The sequence below is a fragment of the Phasianus colchicus genome, chromosome 4 (genome assembly GCF_987193195.1).
Source record: "Phasianus colchicus chromosome 4, bPhaCol1.hap1.1, whole genome shotgun sequence".
Taxonomy (NCBI): domain Eukaryota; kingdom Metazoa; phylum Chordata; class Aves; order Galliformes; family Phasianidae; genus Phasianus; species Phasianus colchicus.
Window position 1 is genome coordinate 60,602,881 of NC_143439.1, and position 24,119 is coordinate 60,626,999.

Below are 24,119 nucleotides of genomic sequence, written 5' to 3' on the forward strand. Positions count from 1 at the left end.
CCTTGTTACCTGTTCTCTCAAAGTAATTTTATCACTCAATGGCAAAATTTGGCATCAAATTCCAAAGAACCCCTAAATACTGCCAAGCCAGGCCAAGCCCTAGTCTTAATCCTAGTTATTTCCCAAGCTTTTATTTAAACACAAGAGAAAAGCTTTCTGAGCTGTGAATGCTGCTAAAACTCAGTTCAGCAAATGCACAACAGCAGTTCAGAGATGCCAAATATAAAGAGCATCTCTGACTTTTCTTCTCTGCAATGTGGCTGTACATTATGCAAAGCTTAATATCAATTTTAAATTCTTAATTTTCTTCTGGCTAACTCTTCTCCCAAAGAATCATTATCTCTTTGCTGACATCCATCTAGAAGTAAACTGTATCACTATTCCCTTCAGAAGACAGCACAGCTGGGCATAAGACAGTTACCCCAAGAGGCCTTTATGTGCTTTACTCAGTGAAGAGCACAGTGTTAAGTGGTGTCAGTTGCAGAGGAGCCAGCTTTTTGGTCACGTTTTGAACAAGTCATACATACTCCATCTGATATGGGCTCATATTAGCACAATATGATAATAATTTAAAAATTGCCAATGTGATTCCAAGAGGATATGGCTTGGAAGAAGATTAAATAATATCTGACATTACCTTATTCCTGATTTTGATGCGCTGGTAAAGATATTCAGGGAAGGGTTTGCGAGGGATGAAACGGCCCATTCCTTTATTTACGTGCAGGTTCCCATCTTCGTACACAATCTTCCCTTGGCTTATGACCACTAGCGGGGCACCATGGCACTCCATTCCTTCAAAGATGTTGTACTCAACAGCCTGAGGATGAACAGTACATTCACTGCAAGTTTTGTAAGAGATCTCCCTCCGTTAGTAACTAATAAACCACATTTGATTTGTAGTCATATTTTTAAGCAACTGCCATTAACAGGCGTATAAAATTGCTCTGTTTGAAGGAAAAGCAATACATTTCTGTATTAAATGATTTAAAAGCATCTATCCAATCCACCTCTCCTGGATATGTTGCTTACTTTCCATCAGGACTTTCTCTTCTATTTTTTGAGGACCTTCCCTTTAATCTAGAACCTCTAGAAATGCAATAACCTCACTAAGAAGGAAAATTCTGGCTCAGCTACCAGATACCCACACAACGTGTGACTATGTAAGGCAATTTCAGATGCCCAGCAGAGAAAGCTTCAAACTTGCAGAAAGCACTGAGATTTCAGAGCCAGCACATGTATTTCTGTCTGAAAAAGCCCAGAAAGGACCGGGAAAGCCTGAAGCTAAACAGGAATGACCGCCAAAGGGCAGGTGATCGTTATTTTTTTCAAAAATATTGAGATATCTTAAGAGAAAGAAATGAAAATAGAATCACCTGCATTTACTTTTTAAAGGTTTTCAAAGGTTTATGCCTTTTTAATATAAACCACATCACTGCATTTACAGTAAAATTTATATAAGGATTTCCCAATACAAAAGACCGCAGCACTGATGATACAAATTTGACATAAACGCAGAAGATTGGCCCCAACCAAAATCAAAGTGATAGTGAGTCACTGCTGTACTCTGTGCTAAGGACAGCAAAGTACATATCAAAGCTTTGCAATTAAATGAGCCATGAAACTGTTAGTATTTCATCATCTATAATACACAAAGGTATTGTTGATTTAGATGTGCATTTCACAACACCAGCTGCTTTTCATGTAAGCAAAAAAGTGAGCTGGTTCCAAACTTATAATCACAGCTTTATTAACCTCAGCTGCAGACCTGCTACTTCAGCTGATTTACAGATCAAACACAAGTATAAAAAAATAGTGCAACTGTATATGCAGAGAGAAAATAAATTCTTCCTGATCCCAGTGCTTTCAATGCAAGATTCATTATCTTCATTTTCAGAACTACACATTTCAGATGAGGAGAAGGCAGCTGCCCCACTCCTCTACATTCTACGTGTTTCTTCACATGAAATTGGATCAACGTTTGAAAAGTGACAGAGACATTTCTTTTTTGTTGTTTGCTGTCTTTCTCAGCTTACCGATTTATGGCTTTTAGCTGTTATAGTCTTCACCTTATCAGGGTCCCAAATAACAACATCAGCATCTGATCCAACAGCAATCCGGCCTTTTCTTGGATACAGGTTGAAGATTTTGGCAGCATTGGTGCTGGTGACAGCTACAAATTGGCTTTCATCCATTTTACCTGTGGCCTAAAAACAACGTGACTTGAGCAGAACATTTATAAGATAGAGACTGAGTATTCTGAGCGCTAAATGGAAAAAAAACAGAAGAAAAGCCAACAACATTCTGATGCCCTGGATACCATCAAGTTTCTCAGCTATCCAAGGTCCCTTTCCCTAAACACTGATGCCTGTGCGCTTTTTTACAAGTCCTAGTAATTTCCATTTAAGCATTTTCATGAATTTAGAACTGAGATACATACGTGTAAGTTTTACAAGAGTAACTAAAAGATCAAGTCTAAAATATGATCAGAATTCCTTTAAAAACATTTCTTGCAAATTAATTCTATTCTCCTGTACGTATTCCCAAATCTGCAAATCAAAGCAATACAACTCCAATTATAAAGCTCTTGCCTGGAGACATGTCACCACCCATTGAACCTTTTATACTGTTAGTGATGGCTTAGTAGCAGCTGTACACTGCAACTTCTTTTGAGTTTGCAGTAGAGTATTTTGAGGTCTTCCCTGGCAATAAACAAATAAACATGTATTTACTGCCTGATAAATCATGAGATTCCCAAAATATAAGCTACTTAGTAGTCCAGGAATGAATATTGCCACCTGTAAGCCTCATCTTGCAACCCCTGTGGCAGCTCTTTCCCACTGTAGGAGTAACAGAATGAAAATATCACTGTCTGGTTGTATTTTTTATATATGAAGATATCTGAAGCTGCTTCTGTGCTTGCAATCTCAAAAGTGGTCCCTGAAGACAGTGGTTATTAAATACCATCTGGGTGAAGTGCTCACAAGAGCATCGTAAATACCAGCAGTTTGCAGTTTGTAATACACATCTGAGTGCAGTGCAGTGCAAAGTAATAAGACTGTGTGTGTGACTGAGTGTGGAAGTGAAGACAGACAATGGAGGGGGAATATCATTACTTATTAGGATCCATGGAACCATCAAAAAAATGCTAACATACACCAGCACCCCACAGCAAAATATGCCAGTATGAATTACATGCAACGTTCTCCTTCAAAGCACTTTATGGTCTAGCCTCAGGCTCTGCTGCCATCCATTAGAATGTGAGTTGTAATTTCTGAGAAACGATGAGACACTTCCCAAATTCAAACAATCCATTCATTTCATTTACATGAGGTCTACTTCACAATCATTGAACTGTTCTATGTGTCATGTGATCATACATCCATGAGAAGCATCCACTCTGACACAAATGAAAAAATTACACACTGCAGTCTGTGAAGCCTCAGGTCGAGTAAAACACTATGGCATTGCATGTCAGAAGCGATACACAGACCTGAGTTTATAAAACTGGAGCAAATTTCTGAAACAAACAATTCATCTCATAGCTGCTCTCTCTCTGGGAATTCTCAGTAATATATTAGAAAGTCACTGGAATACTGATGAGGAGTTTCCTGCCTTGCAAAATTCAGCCAACAGTCAATTTCTTGTCGTAGAAGTAATTACTTACTACAGCCTTGTCCCAGACAACAGTCATTCTCTCCTCAATTCCATTGACCCCTTCAGGAATCATAGTGAAGTTGTCCTTTCCAATGGCTTTCTGGGCAGTGCTGTAAGGGCAATGTCCACTTCCCGTCACCTGCAGGTCCCCACTGTGGAGTTAACACACAGAAGGGTCAGACCAGTCACCAAGGCTACCTTTGTCTCAGATTAGCTCAAATGGACCTTTCAAGGCTATGCACTGGAGGTATAGGCTCCAAGTCATATCAGCAGCCTTTCCATGTTGGCTACAGATCACTGAAGAGCCAACAGCAGTTTTGACATCTCCACTTCTCCCTGAAACACCCCGAGTTCCTGTAGATTACAGCCTCCTTGGGTTTAGGGCTGCTATCAACAGAGATCAGGCACAAACACAAACCCAGACAAAGGATTACTGTTAAGATTAAGGAAATGATCAGGAGCTTCTATGAAATGTCTGCAATACTCAAATTCATAACTGTGTTCAGAAATAACAGCACATTTTGCAGTGCAAAAGCTTGTTTCCCTGCATTTCTCCCCAGCACATACACTTTATTGTAATATTTACACAAATGTTTCTTGACTGGCCTTCCAGAACAGGACAATGAAAATAAAAAGGAGAAATATTTTTTACCACATTGTCTTTTAATTAAACAAAAAAGGGATAGTGCAAGTGAAATGTACTCTGCATTTACCTAACTTATAAGCCTTACACAGAAAAACACGGAGTGAAACAGAAAGAGCTACCAAAAAAATGATTGTATTTGAATACATTTTTTCACCTTAAAAAAAATTTGTTGCACAGATCAAAACTGGAATACAGCTACTTTGGGGAATAAGAAGGAAGAGCATAATTAATATATAGTATTTTGCAAAAATAGGAAAAACAATAGGCTCTTCAGTAGCTACAGGAAAAATCACAGGAGTCAAGCACATTGAAACAAACTGTAATTTCTCCTATCACTGCAGAAGGGTGACATCCCCAGCAGCCTGTCATTCTTTCTAATTGATAAATTCCAGCTCTGAAACATCTGAACGATTCTCGTCCACAATTTTAGGTATCTGCAAACTAACATGCAACCAAGTACAGAAGAAAAAAAATCACATATCAGTAACTCTAGCGCAATTTTCTGAGCTGCCAACCCTAATGATTGCTGACAGTTGGAGAAGACCCTTTGGCCTCTGTTCTGGTTCTTTACCATGCTCAGGTCCAGCCATTCATTTTTTTGTTCTAAGCCAAACCTATGTTTTTCATGGTGAAATAGCAATGTTTTAGCTATTCCTAATTATTAATGAATACTAATCCGTAGGAATGTATTAAAAAGTAATAATCCATAGGATTAAGCCAAATCCATGAGTAAAACATTAATTTATTCTAGCACAGCAATAAAGACGTAGGATTGTATGCCACTTCTTCTTTCTTGCTACACTCCTACTGCTTAGGTGTACGCAGCTGTCAAGTGCAGGGCGAGCATCTGATCAGCTGAACAACTGAGATGAAGGGATCACCACAGAAAACATCTCAAAAAGTGATGGGAATTAACAGCCAACATCAGTGCCTCTTTAAACACCACACCAATACCTCACAGCATTTTTCTCCACCGTGAGCAAGGTTTTGGGGGCAGATGACATCTTCAAGGTAGTACTGAGATCTCACATCTCTAGCCTGAGAAGAGATGGGCCTATCAAGGCAGCAATAATGCAGTAGTACACCATGGAAGATGAAGGCTACCTGGGGTGCTTGGGGCCACAGATGAAAAAAGAACCAAATCTGCAAACCCTATGAGACACACCCTAAATTTTTGTACTTCCGACTCTTCAGTAAAAAGTCAACAGACTCTGTGGTAATCAGCGTAAGCAGTATGCTTACTTGCAGAAGAGGAATATTGCTGAGTATTCTTTAATGGATGTAAAATATTGGTCTCCTGATGAACAGTGAAATAGAAACATGAAATATTATGATTACCACCATCCTTGCATAAAATTCCCCACAAATGCAGAGCAGAGGGATAATATATACAGCTCTTTTTTTAGTTTCATAGTATAGATTTAACGTATTAAAGCCAAAAGCAGGCTAAGCTGCTGTCATTTAAGATCTAGGACTCTAAGCCTGTAAGAAAAAAAAAGGCATTTTACATGCTTGGAGGATAATGAAAACTTCTCTCCCTCCTCCATTTGTCTTTCTGATATTAGGGTTAATGTCATTATTTGGATATCAGGTCTAAAAACTCCCTTGCTATTTCAGCCAATCTGTTTTGACCCACATATTATGAGGACTCTTTTTTCTGAAAACATATAGCTGTATCTGACAGAATAAAGGACCAAACATTCTGATTCACATGTACATGCATGCTTGCTAAGAGCTTTACCCTCACACAATGAGCTGCACTCCTTACACTGCTGTTAGTGACAAGTCAGACAAGAAAAGCCATTTTTCCTTCTTGTCCTTATTTTACAGAACAGAAAGCTTAATAATGGAAAATTAGGCCACAAGGCCTACAGAGCAGAACAAATGCTTGCACATTCCTACCAGAAATGCATGCAACTCAGAGCTCAAATGCACATTCATTAACAGTGCAGTGAATGCAGCACCATTATAGTAGCTGAGCTGAAATCTAGATTTGCTGAGCACGCAGTCTGACCTGCAATGTGCAAGCAGAGATGTATGCAAGCAAAGAAGCATCCCTCCACCTGAAGCAAAGCTCTGCTCAACCTGAGTTACACACCACAGGGCTTTTGTATTGCTGGCCCCACTGCCATTGCTCCATGCAGCCAGTTAGTCACGCTGAAAACTAATCTAAGGAGGAAATGTTTTCTGAAGACCAATAGGCCACATTTAGGGTTAAAATTGTACTGTGTTGTGTAAAGCAGAGAGATTCTCAGAAAGGGGAGGCAAAAGATGAGACAAGTGTCACCACATGGAAAATGAGGGTTTCAGTGGCTGAGCTCCTAACTCCAGCACCAGCAATCCACCCTGGTGGAACTACAGCTGAACTTCCTTATGAATTCTAAGACAACCCACAGTTGGCTACAGGCAGCACTTTCAGGGATGGACTTACACTCTGTGTTGCTGGCAAGATGTTCTATACAAAGAAGACACTTGTCTCTACATTGTCCATACTGCTTTTCCCTCCTTAGTGATAATTATCCCCTTTCCAACCTGAAGACAGCCAATCCATAGCCCTGATGTCTCATGTGATGCTTTCAGTCACTAGCCTGTCTCCACCTGAATCCCCAACAGTCTTCTTCGTAAACAATTCTGGTCACTTTCTCATGCCTGACATACATTCTCTATACAGATCACTTAACCTCCAGCCTGAGGACCCTGGAACTTAAAAAAAACATAAGGCATGCTATGCTGTTTGTTTAGCTGTACAACTAGGAGTCACTTAAAAAGCAGAAAGAAAAAGAATTCCTGAATAACCAGACGTCTTATCTCAAATATGCAACCCAGAAACTGGAGGGTCCAAATCTGTCCATCAGTCCAACAGCCCCAGCACAGGTTCACAGATGGTTTTCCACCATCCCTTCTCTGCTGTGTCATGTATGGCACTGGTTTTAAAGAAACTGAGCTGATCCCTCGATGCTTTATTCTACGTGGCATTTGCACTTGATTGGCCACCAGCCAGTTAAAAAAATGAAGGTCTTACCATGCTAAAAGTGAATTTAAGTGATCTGGAGTGGTAGGATCAGGGCTCAGAGGTGGTGAGGTCACAAAAGCTGCAGCCTTGGCCCAGTTTTTGCTCCAGTAATGTGTCCCATCTGTCCCCAAGCTGGCAGTGATCGGCTCTCCAAAAACAAGGGGACCTTGGGGAAAGCAAGGATACACAGGAACTGATTACAATGCACTCTCTTTCCAGTACATTATAGAGCTTGCTGCATGCAGCCATGTATAATTTATGCTTTGCTACATGGTCAGTGTAACCCCCAGAAAATAAAGCAGCCTTGGCTTTGTCTGCACGATAAAAAATTAATCAGGAGGCTCTCTGAGCTACACATGCTTTTCATCAGGATATTTACAAAGCTCTCTTTTTAATCCAGAAGGAGACAGTTCAGACCTGGTTTTAATTTGTACTATTTTAATCACAGCCATGTTCTCTCCGTTGCTGTGCTTCGCAGTGAATTTAGGTGGAGGATGGGCTCCAGCTGACAGATGCCTTTCTGCCACTCTCAGGTTGGGCATGGCACCAGCAGATAGCAGCATATGGTCCCACCAGCAAACTCCAAGTCTCCGGGAACATAAATATCAAGATAATGTTTAGCTCTTTGGCTTCCCCGCATTGCTCACACACCAACCAGCAGAACAGACCTGACTCCCTTGCCTGTCTTCTCCATTCTCAAGTGAAATGAATGGAAAACTAACTTTGAGAAAAAGATGGAAAAGTGTGAATCAGCTCTCATTTGGTTTAACCATTATTCTCATCACCTCTGTAAACAAGGGCGAGTGGAAGAACAGAGGCACTGTAGAAATAGTCCGAAAAATGGAGGAGCCAGAAAACAAGTGAGAGAAGAAAAGCAAAAAGAACAGGAAGGAAAAGCATGGAAAAACAGTGACAATTCAGCAGAAAAGAGAAATCATTAATAAGGTGTCATTTATAGCAGAAAATGAGGATTACAGAAGAATGACTAACTGTGAAAGAACAAAACTTTTCAACACAAAAGGGAGTGAATCTCTCCATTGTCCCCATGCTGAGCTGCACCTTGTCCCACTGCCTTTGAAGAAGACCTGAGTGTCCCAGTATGGCAGCACTTCAGGTGCTGTTTCTGTGATGCAAAGGTTTCAGCAAGCAAAGGCATTTTCAGAAGAGGCTGCATCCAGGCTCAGAAGTCCCTTTTGGGTGTTTTTTAACCTGGATCTTTGTATGGCCAACCAAGCAAGGCTGACCACAGACATCTCCAATGCATGTTACTGGTGGTCAGCCTCCAACAGCAAGGATGAGAGTGAGGATCAGACACCTCATACAGCACATCCACTGCCCAAGCAACTGCAACCGGGAATTAACCTTTCACAAGGTAACAACCTGAAATAAAAGACACAGGGAATGTGCTAGATCTTGTAAGAAGGTGAAAATGTAAAGGCATAAGTTAAAGGTGAAAGGAAACTAAAACAAAGAGTTACAATGCAATCCTGAAGAGGACTGGGGTGCTTAAGAGTTTGTGGGGAGAAATTCTCTTTGTAAAAATAAGAAGGATCTCATTCCAGTTCAACCAGTCCTAAATACTTAGTGTCTGTGACTGGTGTCAAAGTGTACAGATCAATCTGCCAGTAACCTTTTTTTTTTTTCCATCGAGCTTCTATTCAACACAAAATCCAAGTCTGAAGGCAGAAAAGGAAGTCTCTTACCTCTCTTTCTGGCCAGTGCAATGATATCAGCTGCACTCTTACTCATCACCTTGGTGATGTACACTGGGCAGTTTATTCTACTGGCAATGGTGATGGCACGGAAAACTGCTTCTGCTTCAAGCTGAGGGGAAAAGGAAGAAGAATTTAACTGAAAAAGCAGACAAGAAAAAATGAACTGGAGGACTGAGCCATATTTCTCATTGTTTAGCAACAACTCTTCAGGAACTGATTGTTTTTTTCATAGTGGGATATGCAGTGCTGGAAAGCAGGAGCTACCCCAACATCATACACTTCTTGTTAGGAGTAACCACTGTACTTAGCTCTGCTTGTTAAAGGGGTACAGTTGGTCTGGAGCAAATACAGCTCCCTGCTCCTGAGGAAAGATCACATCCAGGTGGCTAACGGGGCTCCTCCTTACCTCCCTCTCAGGTCTTCAGACCTCTCCCTCTATTCTGCAGTTGAAAGGAAAACAAAGCAAGAGAACAGTGCCTCAGCTCAGAACTCTCCCTGGCAACTTACTCTCTGCAATCTTTATGTAAGGATAAAAGGACAGTGAACATTAAGTATTCTCAAACAGCAAAATCAGCATTACGGACTGAATTTAGCCCAGAGTCCATAAAAGCCTTTGAAACATCTCCCTGTAAGCATCAATGCAACCTTCTACCAGAGAGCCGTTTGGGACACAGGCACAAAGCAGTCATCTTCAGGTGGAGGTGCACTGCTTGTCAGTGACTCTGAGGCTCATGAGTTTTACATCGCCTTCCTAGATAGACTCACTGTATCTACATTTTAATACCTAACAATGTATTGAAATTAAACATACTGACTTAACAGTGCAGTAAATTTTCTCCAAAAGCTGTGCTAGAAAAAGCTGAACAATTTAGCCTGCCAAAACCATACTCCTTACTTCACAGTTTTGTAAAACATTTTTTTTCTTAAAATCAGACTATATCTTCAGGTTCTCAAATGACTTTTATGCCAACATTTGCTCTCAAATCCCCAAAGACACCCACAGAAGTCTGAGGAAGGAACACAGGACCTCTGTGCATCACCACTGAGTCTGAGGCCATCAGATGGCAGAGTCAGAAATTCCTTCCTGGAAACTGCAAATGTAGATTTTCTTTAGGCCCTTACTCTCATTAAAAGGAAACGCCTCAATTATTTCAGAATAATTTAGGTGGAAGTTAAACAGGAAAATGAAAAAAATACATAAACAACTCAATAGAATGTGACCAATTAAATTTATTCCTCTTGCCTTGGGGAAAGGTTATATAAAGATCTGCAAACCACAACAATCTCTTCAAGTTTAGCCTCAAATCCCCAGGGACTTGTCTCTTTAATCTTTAAGGAAAGCAGTCACTTCTCACTACCCCCATTATGCCATTAGCAGCCTGAACTGTCTACATTAAGAGACACTGACACATCTCCATCCATTCCTTCTCATTAAGAAAACCATTTCCAGATGCCTGAGATGATCCTTGCAACGTCTAGTTTTATTACAAGAGAATCACATAAATTGAGCCGCCTTGCAGCGTCTTTCCATTCTCATATATTTGCATTTCTACTGTTTGCAGTACTACGACAAATGTATCTGCTGACATAAACATGGATTCATATGTTGGCACACATATATGCATGGAATATACATACACATGTATCTAACAGGAGGTTTTAATCCAAGGCATTTTAATCAATCCAGTAACCTAAAAGTCTAACCCATAAGCATTAGTGTTGGTGCCCAGCCTTCTACGCCATGACCAAACCCTAGAGTCAGGGCACAGGGTTCAGAAACAAAGAATAATTCTGTACTTGTAATTCAGTACTGCATGCTAGACAAAGTCTTTCCATAAACGACAAGATGAGCAAAACCTCTTACCTCCTCAGGCCTGCTCAGGGCATGTCCCTCCGGTCCCGTGATTCCCATCTCCAGGATGCGCTTTTGTTCCTGGAACAAAACAGATAAATACGACAACCACTCCAGGATGAGATTCTTGAACCAGTTCCCAGTAGATTAACAGCCATGTTTTCTGATCGTCCTTTTCTTGTGTGTACAAATGCAGCTCTGTAAGCTTGCTGAAGTCTCCACTGGCCTAGAAGTCCTATTTGACCAAACCAGCCTGAAGAACAGGTTTCAACCAACATTTTAAGTAGTAATTATGGATATTCATTCTTTCTTTACTCACAGAAGTCCCTCTGTTTCTGCAACCTACAAAGTGTTGTTATCATCTTCATTAAACTTTCAGCGCTGCATTTCTGCATGGCTTTTTTCCTAGAGTGAATAACTAGAATTATCTTTTTATGAAAGCAAAAAGTCCTACTAGGGACGAATGGAGGTTTGTCACAAAAAAATTGTGCTATCAAGCTTCACAGCAGGGTAATAATTTTTTTTTAAATAGACAAGAAGCTTCACTTATCTTTCAATGTAAGGTCAAGCAATGGTGTTGGAAGAAAACTCCTTTGTCATAGCAATTGCTAATTCAGCCACTTCCAATCCGAGTTTGGTACTGATCTACCAAGGCCCAATGTGGGAACACAGCACCTGATCTACCTCAAAGCCCAGCCAGCCATGCCCTCAGGTCTATAAGGAGCAGACTTCAACAAGTGTAATGTCTCCAATACAGACAAATGTCCCTGAGAGACCAGGATGGAGTTACTTAACATATTTTACTATGTCATCTAGTAAATATTTGATCCCAGGTCTCCCAGAGTGCAAAGCTCACACATTACCAATTACTCCAGCAAAATCTCAGCAAGTTAACATCCACACACACTTTTGCCTTCACTGCAATCAGTCAAGGCTGAACAGTCATTTAATGGGAATGCATTAATCTGACTGTGTAATGAAGATTATTTTGGTTAGAAAATCATAATGTTTCATAGGTATTCTTAAAAACAGATGTTCTAAATCATTACTGCAACAGCTCTGAACACTGCAAGTTAAGCACTTCAGATAATTAAAATACAATAAAAAAATAAACATTTGCATCTATAAATCAAAAAATTGCAAGACAGCACACAATGTCAACACTTACAACAGCATACATTTATATCCTGAAGGAAGTCATAAAATCTGATCACATGATATTATTACTAACATAAGAGGATTTGATAGAGCTAACAACATCAAATATTTGATAAGATCAAATTTGAATTTTCACAAAGTATAGTCCTGCAAAATATCCGTGCACCCAGCTTTGTTTTTGCCATTCAAATGATCCTTCTAAATAAAAGGAACTGATTGATTTCCTAAAACATGGCAGTGCTGGGGAAATATTTTCCTGTATAACATAATTCACATTTCTTTACAACTACTTCTTTTTCTAATCATTTTTTCTTGTATGCTCATATTCCATTGCTGTACATTAAAGCTGAGCAATGAAAAATGTAACTGCAACAGATTTCTATCAAAAATGTAGTTCCACAAATATACACTGATTTTAATGGGACACAAATCAAAACATCACAGATGTCATTTGATTTGTTTCATTTTGCCATTTCTACAGTAATATTGACTTATGTATTGATTTTCATTCTACTGGACCTTTTGTGTCATGCTAACACTATGAATGATATATTCTGGTAGTTTTAAATCATGCTAATCTTCATGAAAACTCAGCAGTTTTTCTCTCCTGAATCTCTCCTGATGGTTTTCACCTGGCTTCAGTGGGAGAAGGACACTACTGTGCTGTATGTGCCTGCTGACTCCTCACTACTCTCTTTTGAGATCAATGGTTGCTTGACCAAACTTGATCTAGGGAAAGAAGGCTCTCAAAGGCAGTAAATTCTTACCAGCTAGAGAAAGGACAGAAATCCCACTAAGGGAAAAACAACAAAATAAACCCTTAAGGGCAAGAGTGCTTACACACTCCACAATCATTCAAATATTTGTTTGAGTCTCACTTAAGCATGCAACAATATGTCTTTTCTACTGTACAACTCAAAGACAGCTTGTTTTTAGCTACTGTAATTTTCCTGTCAGCTCTGTAGTTTAGTCCTTAGGTAAGCCACCTGATAATCTCAATTATCAATCAATCTCAGACCTCTGATGTGCTCTGCACACAGACAAGGGAGCTGAGGATTGAGATATCCCTACAACAGCCTTAAAATATTCATCTGCCACAGATATATGTGATCACAACAATACCCGCTCAGAACTCTCCATTCTGTTCTACAGGTGAATCCTCCCTTGTAAAGATCAGTGGAAGGTTTGCTCTTGACTACAGTCCTTGGGATACCTCACAAAGTAGGTAGGAAGCAAAAATTCACTCACCTGAGCTATCAAGTCTCCATTTTCAGCATGCACTAGGATGACAGCCCCAAGGCTTTTTAGAAAGGTAAAGGCTTCATAAAGCTGCAGGTAGTACAAAGAAGAAAATGCTGATGAATAAGGAAAATATATTAACACTTAGACAACTCTGTTCATCTCCATTTTGCTCCTCCTATGTTGATAATTCTCTATGTGAATGGCACATTATCTCCCTTTTCCACAATCCACTTTTGATATATACCCAGAGTTACATTGCTAGGCATCACCTGGCCCACCTCTCATACACCATCCCTGGCCAGGACAGCCTGTGCCTTTCTGCACTGATACAGGGTCAAGTCCCAAGTGGTGCCACATCTCCCTCAGACATGGTGGCTCCACAAGCTCCTTCTATTCCCCATGCCTTCCACACTGTGAATAATCTCTTTTCCCAAGTTTTATCAAACACAGTAGATAAGTAACAAAGGTCTCCTGCCTGCCTAAACAAAAAAAAAATGGACCCAATAAGATGCACTCAGATGGAATGGGAATAATCAGTGGACTACAGACACTTCTAGTACAGCCAAGACACATCCCTTCTGGAGTGCAGGCAGTTTGCATCACCCTTTAGAGCAAATGGTGTCAAGTTTTCACCAGTATCTTTTGTTCTATGATTAAAAGAATTCATATTTTCTCTAGAGCATTATTTTGTTTATTGCTAAGATTCTAACCCCATCCACACAAAATGAAAATTGTTGATCCTACTGTATTTAAGTGAGGATTTATGAGATAACTGAATTACCACACTAGTGAAATTCTAGTTCTCATTCCAACAGGTACTGAGCTAATATGATTCTTTTATAAGCCAGACTTCAGCAGCATGGGAACCCATTTTTCAAATACAGATCAAATCCTGAAGACAGTTTCTTCACTGCCTACTTCTGCCTTAAACAGAGTAAAGGCATTAGTTCAGCCACATTTAATATTTTGCTGTATTACTTCTGATAATTCCAACAGTGAGTTGAATTTGGCATGCATTACCTCCAAGAGAAGGCATGTTATTTTGTCTAAAATTGCAATTAAAACCACATGTACTGGAGGTGTAGCAACAGTTATTTAAGAGACTGAGAGCGACAGCTCTGGGAGTAAGTACAAATAAAACATTTTCTCAACTGAATAAGCAAACATTATCATTACTCACAGATGTCATTGTCCATTTACAATGACCTGATACTCATGAATGGGAAAGCTGAAGAGTGTGGAATGTGTAATGAGCACTGGACAAACAAGCTCATTGTTATCTCCAGCCCTAATGAGAAAAGGCCACCTACTCCCGTCAGCAACACTATTAAACCATTTGCAGCAACAGAGAAACTCTTCAAATCTCAGAACTGTCACTGCCCCATGTGCTTCGTCGTTTTCTCCTTTTCTGACACAGAGTTCTTGAATGGCAACAGCAAAGTAAACTGGAGGGCAAACTCCTGAGCAGTGCTGAGCAGCTGCACTGTTGGGGACATTAGATGATCCCTGCAAAAGTTGAATGCCATACAGTCCAAAGAACACATGCAGATGTTAACAGCACTGATCCTTCAGAGAAAAATAGCCCTCGGGTGCAAACCCCCCCCAGTGCCGCTCAGATCAGTGGGAATGTTGATCTAGGATTCAACTTAGCAACTCCTCAGCTGCTGGTAGAGACATCACAGAAGAAAGGACAGACCACAGCAATGAAAAACATTCAGAGCAGTACCTGGCTGTCAGACATTTGGTAGAGATCCTTGTAGGCCATGTAGACTTGAAAAGAGTTAACACCTGTTCCAAGACAAAATGAAAGACATTGCCATGTTAAGTGGATTCCTAAACTGTATTTGAATAAAATCAAACAGGAAAAGCAGATCATGTCTTCAGGCTTACCAAATAATGCCATAAATAAAGCAGGACTCCACAGCTGTATTATAGCTGCTGTGACTAGGAGCCTAAATCCCCTCTTTTTGGGAATTTGTTGGACTCTGTGGATTGCCGTGTTCAGCACTGGAGCAACACAGCCATTACTGCAGATAAGATTGCTAGGAGCCAAATTACAGACAAGTGACAGTGGCTTAAACAAGCATATAAAGTTCACAAAATGTTAAAAAACTTGCAGGGTACAAGGTTCTATACATCACTTTTTAGGTTTCTTTAACAAATCATGAAAACATTTTAGTTTGACCTGGAACTGTGCTTTTAAACAGATGAACTTCCAGTTATGCTTCTTCAAAATGCTGAAAAGCTGCAGAAATTGTGTGTCTGAACCAGCAAGTTGACTTGCTTTTTCTTGATCCTGCTATCCAAAGCACCCAGCTGAGCTGATGGCAGACACAGAATTAAAGCCTGAAATCAGATACAAGGGCAGTTTGCCATACCTCTCCCTCCACCTTCCAAAGCTGAAAGGATTTATGCTGGCAGTGATACAGAACCATGAAAGATGACAGCTCCAAATTTTAAAAATCAGTAAGAAATACTAGTGTTGAGTGTTGGTGGCCAAGTATCAACTGTATTCCACTATGTTTCAAAACCTTCCTCAGAGGGATTATACAGCTTCATATTCTAATAGAGACCTCTTCTGTTTATATTTTCTGTACATATGAATTTATATTAGTTTATAAACTTGCCTTACTCTTTAGTCTACTGACAATATCCCCAGTTTGGCACAGGGACTGATCTCACACTTCTCCAGCCTAAAAGAAAAGTCAATTCTAAGCTAAGCCATGTAAGCTGCATTTCAAAATAGCTGCTGGGAAGACTGAGCTTCCTGTGGCAAGAGGAAAAAGAAGGAGAGTTGGGCATGTTATGTATGTTGGCCGAGTGAATAATGCTCCCTGGTTACGAATTCTTCATGCATCTAGGCATGCAGACGTATCCTCAAGCAGAAGGTTTGGTTCGGGCTCATGCAGAGAATTTGTTTATTCACAATTACAAGGTTAAAATACTCTGGGATACATGGAGGATAAAACCTTGAAATGATCACTGGTATTACGTCTTTCTGCTAAGGCCAGGCAGCTCTGGAAGAAATATGACGGGGGGATCAAGTCCCTCCTCATTGCCTTCCAATCTGAGCAAATCCAGCCTGAACCATGGAGCCACCTCAGCCAGTGATCTTACCTTATTTTCTATTTTTCAGAATCCCAAAAAAACACACATAGACTTAAGCAGCTGTAATCCCTCAGACTGTTCATATTACATGTTTTCAGCGAACTCAGTATAACCCTGTTTAAAAACAGTCAAAGACTGCTTTAGTGCCAACAATTACAAACTCATACCTGCAGTCCCATCTACCCTGCCAGCATCTCACCACCCTCTCTGTGAAAAACTTCCCCCCAGTATCTAATCTAAATCTCCCCCTCCTTTAATTTAAAACCATTTCCTCTTGTCCTACCAAGGCATTACGGTTGGAAGACAAGCATTACCTAAGCATCACAAGATCTCTTCCCTTTTCTTTTAGGCCACTTTCTAACTTTGGCAACTTGACTGCGAGTTTTGCTCCCACTCAAATTAATGTTAGCTATTAAGTCCATGGGAATAAAAGGCATCTCAGAAGAGACAGCTATGGGACGTGATCCTGCTTCCTTACTGACATCTTCCATAGCACAGAACAAGAAATTACAGATATAGAAACAAAACTATATCAGGCACCCACAAAATGGAAGGGCACTTCACAGTTAGCCTTGACATCCAACACAAAGATGGTTCAAGCCATCCTGTTTGCAAAGGAACTACCTTGAACGAGATACCAAGGTAAAATAACACATACAGATATTCAACTCCAGATTCTTTGACGAATTACTTAGGTCTGGTGCCTCAATCACCTCACAGGGAATACGTGGCTTTTCAAAAGACCTGATCCATTGCATATTTTACTTCATGTTTAACATCTGTTACATGCTATAACCTTTTTCAGATCATGGGTGGGTTCTCATTCTTGCACTAGGGTACTCAACAGAATCCTCTCCAAATATCTAACAAATTTTTTAACAAAGTACAATAGTTAAAGGAATCATCAAGGCTTATGTCAACACAGTTTAGGCTGTTGTGCCTTTATATACACTGGAAAATCACAATCACAAATTAGTTGTTAAAAAGCTAAAAGCTCTGTAATTGACATTTGGTTCTACAAAATCTCCAGGCCCATCTAAATCCTATCTCTCCTTAAATTAGCTTTGTGTTGATTTAAAACTGATTAATTATTCAATTATACCTCATGACAAAGTACAGCAGCAGCAGCTCTCTGAGCTCCCATTACTCATACCAAGATCTTAGTAGGCACAAACAGAAATGTGATTAACTGAGCCCTGCTCCTTGCCTAACTCTCCCACCAAACAATCAGCTGAGATTAAATTCAATCCAGATTCTCAGATGATGAAAACCAGTGTCATTCCATTCATATCAAGTCTATTTGCACCAGCTGGCTCAAATGTTTCCAATTATCAGCAGATATTACCCATTAATTTGAAAGTCCTTGCCACACTGAAATATTTCCTATTCTGCTTGTGCTTTCATACTCGTTCATATCTTGTGTCTCCCCACACACAAAAGTAATTGTCAGTGACTGAGACACTGCAGCATCCAGAAGAACAAAAGTGACCTTCCAGTGCTGCTGCAACCAAAGATGCCACCAAGGGCCAGAAATGGATGAATAGCCTTCCCTGAAGAGTGAAAACTCACATTTCTATAGCTGGAGGAAACTGTTAACCCAATTGGGCATTGGGCTCTCAATGTAAGCCCCAGGCATGTTTGGAAGTGCTGATCCACGTGTGAGCCAGGAGCTCTGGAAAATAACATCTAACCTTTGAAACAAAGCACAGCACTCTTGTCTGATATTCAGCTAACACACTGCAGTGTGTCCTTGTAAGCACTGATAACAGAGGAATAGCACCATCAGCATTGACAGATGTCATCACCTTGTAAAAAAAAAATCCACATGAAGACCAGCAGCAGTTTCTCTAAATTATATGCCATCTTGCTAATTGAAATGTTTTTGTTTTTTTGTTTTCCTAAACCTGGTTATACAGCAAATGTGCTGCTAGCACGCTGCAGTAGAAGATAAATTCTTCCACAGTAACTCAGTGAACAACTACTCATTGAAAATATGGTATTTTGCTTTATGTTTCTACTTTGATAGTATATTGTGACCTGAAGAGAATTTTTCAAACCTAACTCATCACTAGCACTACACCTCTTAAAGAATGATGCATTAAAGTACTATTTAAGACTTTCCAACAAAAGAGTCATTCTGATTTTCATGGTATTTAATACTGTTTCAGAAAATATTCCCACTAATTAATATAGGAAGAATGTATCAAATGAAAAATACTTGAAAAAATATGTTTCTGGGCAGAAAACCCAGGCTGTCAGACAGGAACTAAACCACAATTTGTTTTCTGAAGGCACGTAGGTATGCGGTGCCACCAAGATGCCCTGCCATATATGACTCTCCTGCACTGAAGCAGCAGGTGTGGAAGAGGATTTATTAGACATTTTATCTGTCCTATTCCTGAATGGTAGCTGGAGGTCAGGTAGGGTAACCTACAGTATGTCACATGATAGCAGACTTGTTAATTGAACTGAATCAAGCCTCTGAGTTCTTAAACAGACTCCTAAATAACTGACCTAGTTTTTCTGAGTCCTGATACAAAACATCTTCTAGTAACTTTAGGGAAAGCCACAGGAGACAAGAACTTGTGAAAATCAGGACACTTTTTCATTATTAGGTACCTAACTTTAGGCTCTCTTTTCTCTAATAACTCGAACCTATTTTAAAAATATAGGCATTTTCTATAATAATTTCTGACAAGCAAATTATTTTAAGAAACTGCTGAGAAATTTGTAACAGCCTGTGATGAGACTTTCTCAGACATGTGATGAGCTGGCCCTTTCACATCTGGTCTTAATTTGAGGCAGTCAAATGGGCTCTAATGCACAAGCCTCGAAGTCCACTTACAAAGCAGCAAGGAAATACAAAAGTTCAAAGTAATGTACAACCTTGGAAAGCATACCCAGCACCTGTGCATTCCTTTTCTGGATCACGTATTCTTTAAACTACTACCAAATCTTACCTCCATATGACATTTAATAAATACAGGAATGGTGCTTATTTTCACTCACTAACCTTTGTCTTGCACCAGTACTTCCAGCTCTTCTCGAATCCCATCATACCAGCTAGTGATGTCCACATGGAGAGAGTAATCACAACAAGATTTGGTGTCAGCTGCCTCATGCCACTTCTCAAAGGATGTCAGTAAACTTGATCCAGGCTCCGGAAGCACGTGGTCAACTGAAGAAGAAAATCAGAGTCTCTTACTCAGACTACACACTATTTGGATTCCCTCAGTCCTTGTAACTAGCCTTCTGCCACCTCAGCCAAAATAGCAGCCTTCAGGGAAGTTTCTGTGCCCTGAAGTAACTTCAGGATGTTAGCCAGATCCTGCTGTCTCAGGCACAACAGACTTTGTGGACACTGTATGCTAAAGGTGAGTCTGGCATGTTGCTTGATACAGCAACAACGGTTGCGCAGCAAGAGACCTGAATATCTCATGGTTTAGGAGATATTTAACTTTCCATTAACTGTTTTCTAAGAGAAGACCTATTTATTTATATCTCCTGCACCCATTTCTATGTATTTCAAGCATTATGATTAACCAGTTCCTCCTAGCCTCTGAATTGGCACACTCTGCCTTACTAATGTATCAATGAAGATGCTGATTGCTTTCTCAACAGCCAGAATTGGGAATATGGCCAAATGTTTGAACAGAGAGGCTGCAGAGCACAAACACTTGGCCATACCACATGGCAGACTGTGCGTGCTGGAATTACACATCTTGGCTGTCTTAAGGTTTTCAGCATGTGATAACGCCACCAAGTCATACAACATAACTTACGCATGTACAGTTATCATTTTGCTGACCTACATCACATGACATCATGGAAAGAAAGTAAGATGGGCTTATTGATGGCATATGCAAACAAAATGTTTTACAGGAAGCTTCAACTGAAGCTTTCTAACGAAAGTAAAAAACAGCAGTGTATTTTTTGCTTGTTGCCAGACATCCTTTCAGCTGATATTTGCTTCTGAACATAGGTAACAGGCAACATTGTTCAGCAAATGTAGTCACATCCCATTTCAGAGAGAATGCAATTGGGCAGCTCTACGCTGCTGGTAGGAGAGAGATGAAGATGAATCTTGTCCTGCCCTATAGTACACAGTGTAACAACTAGAAACACTTCTCCCATGCACCAAGGATTCCAGGATATCTCCAGTGAGAGCTTCCTCCATTCTTCACACCAAATCCAAATTCATAAATAAGCATCTTGTTATTCCCAAAGTCTCTGAAATGCCACTAAGTAGGACCAACAGATCTTTGCCAGATGGTCTGTGTCATATAATTATAGCAGTAACTACATCGCTTTTTACAAATCCCAACAGTAAGTGTACTACTCCTTATGCTTATCAGAGGGAAATCCAAGAAATAATTCCTGTACTGCTGTTTTTTTTCTGAGGGTAGGGTCACTTTCAGGCAAACCCTGGGATCTCCCAAACAGCATCCAGAAATTTGAGTATTAATCAGAGAAGATCTCAGAATATCAGTACAGAGCCTCCTGTAGCTCTCTCCACCTACAATACCTGGGCTTTGACTTGGGATGGGAAGAGGTAATTCTGCCAATACTCACTGATCATGGTGGTGCCCCCTGCTACTGCTGCTTTTGTGCCTTGATAGAAGTCATCAACAGTAGTCATTCCTTGGTAGGGCTTTTGTAGGTAAGTGTTGACATCTATTCCCCCAGGGATAACCATGCGCCCATTAGCCTCTATGGTCTTGACTCCTCCAGGAACAATCAGATTCTCTCCTATTTGCCTAGGCAGCAAGGAAAGGCAATATTACTTTACTCAAACAGTGAAGCAAAGGGGACAGAATTTATCTGGGGTGCACAAGGAAGAGAAAACTAGGTGCCATACAAAAGGCAGAAAGAACTGAGACCTAAAAGAAGGGACAAACACAACCACCTGCTCTGACTGTTCTGCACAGCACTGGCAGAACAAAGCATCCACGAGTCTGTTAGCTGGGCCACATGCTCTAATTGCTTTGCATTGCTCTTGTGGCCAATAAAAAAGTCATAATGTGCCAACATTAAAAACTGTTTTTTTTTTTGTTTGTTTGTTTTTTAATATGACTGAAAATGAGAATTAAGCATCCTATTTTTAAACAATTACAAATATCTAGAGTTAACATTCTCTTCGGAGTTCCAGTATTTTAAATTAATTTCTATCAGAAGACAGAAAAACATAGATCAAATATGACAGTAAGTTAGAATTGCAAATATATGGCAGAGGCAAAATGGGCAGCAGAAAGGAGCTATAATTATTTTGTAATCGAGCAGTGTGAATTTATCCTCAAAAGGAAATATAAATATGCTAAGATACAGAAATATGTACTTGAGACTCAAACAAATCTAGCCTACCATGTCACATATTCTTCATCCCCCTCCTGCAGTTAAAGCTTAGTGGAACATTCCACACAGCTGAGTAGAAACAATTTTATATGCTGTTGCTATCTTCCCCCTTACAGATCTTCAAAACAGGATTGTTTTCACTATTAAAAGCATTAATCTGTCCCCCATACTGATATCAAGTGAACTCCAGATAACTACAATCAAAATACTTTGAGTGTTCACAGACATAACTGAGTAAATTAACCTTCAGATTTTAAAGCCACATTACATTTTTATAGTCTGTTTTGTACTGTCAAAGAGGAAAAGTGTGGGTGCTGTGTCTCTGCACTGCTACCTCTTCATCTATCTGGGCTGAGAGACAATCATAACGCACTATAAGTTCATTTAGTTGATCTCACATTTCTGATACACAGTCAGTCCCTGCCTTAATTTCCTTTTGTCTGGGATAAAATAACATTTATCCACAGCTAAACAAACACCCCAGACATCTGAGCTGCTGCATCTGTTTCTCCCATATTAAAATGCAACTCCCACTTATGGAGCAAAACAGTGCCCGATTAGCAGCCAATCACAACAAGTCAGAACAGAAGATGAATAAAACCGTTAATTAAAATCAGTGAAAAAACAAGGATAATTATTCAAACTGGAATTTGGCCAAACCACCAGAGTTAATGAATAGCCCCAAGAGGTCAAGAATTTGCTTCAGACCCTATACAAAAATGCCACCTCCAGCAGCTTGGCTCTCCCAGCACGGTGGGGTTTTGCTGCAGGGAAGCACAGCCATTCCGTGAGCAAACACCCCTGAGCAGCCCGAGCTGTGGCCTCACCTCAGTGCTGAACAAATCCAAAAGTGCTTAGCTTGTGAGACTTGATAATATCATGGCTTGAAGACACACAGCTCTGTATCTGGTCTCATATTCATTAACACATAGGGCACTGGGAGCATGTCATAACCTGTTTACAGTGGTGGGAAATGCTAATGGTGCCATGACAAACATGGAGCTGATATGCAAAAGCAACCCAGCACATCAAATAGCACAAACACAGTGCAAGAAGATTCTCTGCTGTTAAAATTTGAATTGCAAAGGCATAGCATACGGCACTCCAGCCCACAAGCAGATTGAGAGCACAGAGAAAGTTAGGTAGCCTCATGGATAATAATGTGCTGCACTGATTTTTGTTAGTTGAATCCATTCCCAAAATTTTAACTGAAGAATCCTTAGACTTGAACAGCGTGGCTTGGAAATAAAAATAAAATAAAATAAAAATTATTAACAACTATTTTAAATATGTTTAAGGTGGAATTGCACTCCAAGGGCTAGCACACCACATAACATTGCTAAAGAAAACCTATGCAAAAAACATATAAACAATTCACTTTCATGTTCTTCCACAATCAGTATCTACCAGTTCCCTATTCAAGCAGACACACATCCAAATGAAGTAAAAAAGTGCTAAGAGTGCTACTGAAGTTTTCTGATGACTCATTGCTCATTACTGAGCAACAGCTTGTTTGGCAGTCACTGGAGTCATCCATGCTGAAGTGATACAGGACCAAATGGTCTTTGTGGATGACACTGTGCTACTACCTGTCAGGATCCTGTCCCATCTCTTGCCTGGCATAAAGATTAAGGCTGCCGAGAGAAGGCATTCAAGGTTATTTTTATTCTGATTCGAACATACAGAGATAATGTGATGAGATTCCTGAATTTCTCACTTGTTAATACTAAATGTATATTAATAAGAATGGGGTTCAGTTACCTGTGGGAGAAAAAATACAGTGGCACAGGTAACTATCCTAGGCACAATATAAATGTTGAGCTGCTTTTCTGATGCACCAGCAACTCAGCAAAGTAGAAAAATTAATCTATGGAAAGTTGATGCACTCTACAGTTCTCAATTGATCGAGTGGCACATTCTGTCATATGCAAGCTGATTAAAGGAATAACAGTGGTATCACATCAGACTCTTTGTAAGCTTAACTTGAGAAAGCTGGAAAACTCCCCCAGAACTCAATTAAGTTATATCAGCCACTAACGACCAAATCTCTTTTAGACATCTCAGGCTCCCTCTACCTTGGCTTGTTGCTGGCCCAACTCCAGTCCCCCTGTGACCCATCCTGCACACTTGTTGGTTCCCTACACCAGGAGTGAACCCACACCTTCCACTGGCAGGGCTGGAGCAGAGGACAGCAAGCAGCAGACAGTGTGACCTGCTGCCTGGCACCAAGACCAGGGTTCATTTCTTCATGTGGATAACAAAGACAGGAAAGATGTAGACAAAATGTATTATTTATGTACTAATAGCAATTTAAATTACTGAATACCTCAATTACTATTTAGATACCAAAGAGCAGCCTCTCAGCTCCCATTTCATCAT

General features: G+C 40.1%; 1 protein-coding gene across 2 annotated transcripts in view; it reads right to left on the reverse strand.

Annotated features, from left to right (window-relative positions):
• Positions 1-24,119, reverse strand: part of CRMP1 (collapsin response mediator protein 1) — a 43,468-nt gene that overhangs the window by 3,967 nt on the left and 15,382 nt on the right. For both annotated transcript variants that reach the window (XM_031588362.2, XM_031588363.2), the window contains exons 3-12: positions 20,961-21,145; positions 19,402-19,566; positions 15,007-15,068; positions 13,287-13,367; positions 10,893-10,961; positions 9,017-9,137; positions 7,323-7,479; positions 3,665-3,806; positions 2,034-2,204; positions 638-817 (exon numbers count right to left, since the gene is read on the reverse strand). In XM_031588362.2, coding sequence (XP_031444222.1) covers positions 638-817; positions 2,034-2,204; positions 3,665-3,806; positions 7,323-7,479; positions 9,017-9,137; positions 10,893-10,961; positions 13,287-13,367; positions 15,007-15,068; positions 19,402-19,566; positions 20,961-21,145 — 1,333 coding nt within the window. The remainder of the gene's footprint in view (positions 1-637; positions 818-2,033; positions 2,205-3,664; positions 3,807-7,322; positions 7,480-9,016; positions 9,138-10,892; positions 10,962-13,286; positions 13,368-15,006; positions 15,069-19,401; positions 19,567-20,960; positions 21,146-24,119) is intronic.